Source organism: Propithecus coquereli, unplaced genomic scaffold (genome assembly GCF_000956105.1).
Source record: "Propithecus coquereli isolate 6110/MARCELLA unplaced genomic scaffold, Pcoq_1.0 Scaffold195, whole genome shotgun sequence".
NCBI classification, from domain to species: Eukaryota; Metazoa; Chordata; class Mammalia; order Primates; family Indriidae; genus Propithecus; species Propithecus coquereli.
The window spans coordinates 1751556-1754951 of record NW_012144411.1 but is presented as its reverse complement, the minus strand read 5'-3'; the positions used below and the strand labels follow the sequence as shown (position 1 = coordinate 1754951).

The window sequence follows — 3396 nt, the reverse complement described above, 5'->3', positions numbered from 1 at the left end:
AATTAAAAATTGGTTGAAAGCAAGGAAAAAAATACCCAACAATACCCTGGTTACCAGAACAAATCACTAAGTCCATCCAGACCACAGAAATATAAAAGAGAAAAGAAGTTTAGTAACAATTGGAACTGTAAGAATCAAAGGGTCTTAGTACTACTTAGAGTGGTACACCAACAAATTTAACTTCTTTTGATTGGGAAAACATAAAGAATAAAGAAGTCATCTTGACATTTACTGAATATTCATTACTGTGAACTGGTTCTGAGTCAAGAAGTGCTGGGTAAGACCACTGCTATGGTTTGAATGTGTCCCCCAAAGTTCATGTGTTAGAAACTTAATCCCCAATGAAACCGTATTGAGAAATGGGACATTTTAGAGTAGATTAGGTCATGAGGACTCGTCCTCATTAATAGATTAATACCCTTGTTGTGGGAGTGGTTTAGTTATCCAGAGTAGGTTCCTGATAAAAGAATGAGTTCAGCTTCCACCCTCCTCACCCACTCTCTTTCTCTCTTGTTTTTTTTTTTTTTTTTTTTAGTAGAGACGGGGTCTCACTCTTGCTCAGGCTGGTATCGAACTCCTGAGCTCAAGCAATCCTCCCGCCTCAGCCTCCCAGAGTGTTAGGAGTACAGGTGTGAGCCACCACCACACTCAGCTTCTTTCTCTCTTTTGCATGCACACATGCATTCTCTCATGAGATGAGACACTCCCCAGATTTGAGTCCCTCCACCTTGGACTTCCCAGCCTCCATAACTGAGCCACATAAATCTCTGTTCTTATAAATTAGCCAGTTTCAGGTATTCTGTTATAGCAGCACAAAATGGAGTACAACTACATTCCATTTCAAACAACCAAAATTTATGAACTTCCTTTAAAAAATACACCTACATTTTCTCATAAGCTTTCAAATATAGGTATCTTTCTGTTTATATATATAGTGGAACACAGGAACTAACTAGCAGGTAAAGCTATTTTATAATAAGGTTCTTAGGCAAGCAATTAACTAACTACCCTTTGAGGTTATACAAGATAGACCTACTTTACAAGAGTGAGGTTTACAGTCATGTAATTATAAATAAAGAATCCTCATTGATAGTAGAAAGATTCCTTTTCTTTCTGAGGTTTCTTGAGGTCTCATTGTCTTTCAAACTACAAAATTTTTAAATTTATGTAAAGAACTGGTCACCTTTGAAGAATAATAAGGGAATCAATTCATTATCCTGACAACTGGTAAATTAGGGGAAAGAATCAAACAAAAAGTATTCAAGGCCCGGCGCAGTGGCTCACGCCTGTAATCCTAGCACTCTGGGAGGCTGAGGAGGAGGACTGCTTGAGCTCAGGAGTTTGAGACCAGCCTGAGCAAGAGCAAGATTGTCTCTACTAAAAATAGAAAAAATTAGCCGGGCATGGTGGCACATGCCTATAGTACCAGCTACTAGGGAGGCTGAGGCAGGAGGATTGCTTGAGCCCAGGAGTTTGAGGTTGCTGTGAGGTAGGCTGACACCATGGTACTCTAGCCTGGGTGATGGAGCGAGACTCTGACTTAAGAGAAAAAAAAAATACACGCACACACACGCGCACACATATATAAAAGTATTCAAACTAATAAATGAAAAATAAATAAGAGAATTAGAATATTAGCATTTTGCAACCCTCCATGAATTAACAGATACAGCCATTAAGCATCAGTGGAAGCTTACATCACAAGAAAAGAAATAACCAAACATTATGTATTTCCTATAGTCTTGAGAAAGAAATCAAAACTGAGTTTAATCAAGCCTTTAAATCCAGCTGCCAATTTGCAGGCAATGTAGAGTAATATGCTGAATACAATCAGAAAAATCTAGATTGTGAGAAACTCTACAGGTCAAAATAACCTAAGTTCTTCAAGAAATAAAAAGAAAAAGAAGGATGGAAGGGAACTTACGGATTAAAAGACACATCAAATAGAAGAACTATAAGGTCTAGGGATACATATTTGGACAATAAAATTATTTTAAAGACAGAAGGAAGTAATTATCGTAAAAATCAGGATAATGATTGATAGTGGAGGGAGGAAAGCCTTCTGATTAGGACACATGGAAGGGGTTTTGGGGTTGGGTGGTCAAGTTCTATTTTTGACCCAGGAGTAGTTACCAGTGTGTTTGCTTTTTTGTGTTTTTGAGACAGAGTCTTGCTTTGTCACCATGGCAAGAGTACAGTGGTGTCAGCCTAGCTCACTGCAACCTCAAACTCCTGGGCTCAAGCGATCCTTCTGCCTCAGCCTCCCGAGTAGTTGGGACTACAGGCATGCACCACCACACCCAGCTAATTTTTTTTTCTATTTTTAGTAGAGATGGGGTCTTGCTCTTGCTCAGGGTGGTCTCGAACTCCTGATCTCAAGCTATCCTACTGCTTTGGCATCCCAGAGTGCTAGGATTATGGGTATGAGCCACCATGCCCAGCCAATGTTTGTCCTTTAATAAATGTATTAATAGAAAACCATATATTTGCTTTGCATTATTTTCATATCTGTGTTTTATTTTAAAATGAGTTTTTAAAAGTAAAAAATGATGTGTACAACTATATTTTTAAAAATTTGCTATTCTCTTTAAAAATCTGAATTTAAATATACAATCAACTTTTTACCCCAATGTTATGTGGAAATTAAAATACTTACTCCACAGTATTCAAGCATGTGAATAATTTCTTCTTCATAAACTGTCTGGGTATAATATTGCTTTTCCAGCTCCCTCCAATTAATTGATTTACTCAATACACCCTGAAACAATAAACTAAATTAAGAACAAATCACACCATAAAGTATTTTACCCAATATGTTCATTATTATTGCTGTGTACAAAAGAGTTAATATAGCAGGCTTGAGATTGCCTATCCTTATAAAGGCCTGCTTTTAGAGTCAGCCCTTGACTGGGGTCTGGGAACCTGGTCAGTTAACAGTTCTTTACACTGATATAAAACTTTCCCTAAATTATAAGAGTGGGTCACTGGGCCTACACTGTTTTACACTGTACATTCTGCTGAACACTTGCTTTCCTTCTGGAATTTTGGTACATGCTAGGCAGAGGATGTCTAAGTTACTGACCTCTAATAAAAACCCTGGGTTCCTAGGCTTAGGGGAGCTTCACTGATGAACAGCACTTTGCACTTACTGTCACAACTTACTGGTGAAGGAATTAAAGACGAACTGTGACACTCCATTAGGAGAAGACTCTTGGAAACTTGATCCTGGTTTCCTCTGGACTTTGCCTTGTGTACTTCGTCTTTTTGTTGTTTATGTTGTATCCTTTTGCTATAGTTAAGTCTTAGTCATGAGTACAACTATATGCTAAGTCCTATAATTCCTTCTAATGAATCACCAAACCTGCAGGTGGTTTTTGGGGACCCCCCCCAAAATTA

General features: G+C 38.1%; 1 protein-coding gene across 1 annotated transcript in view; it reads right to left on the bottom strand.

Moving 5' to 3' along the window:
- LOC105809468 (chromosome unknown open reading frame, human C4orf29) overlaps positions 1-3396 on the bottom strand; it is a 63172-nt gene that overhangs the window by 6965 nt on the left and 52811 nt on the right. Inside the window, 1 exon segment of the mRNA XM_012643282.1 lies at positions 2657-2758. Coding sequence (XP_012498736.1) covers positions 2657-2758 — 102 coding nt within the window.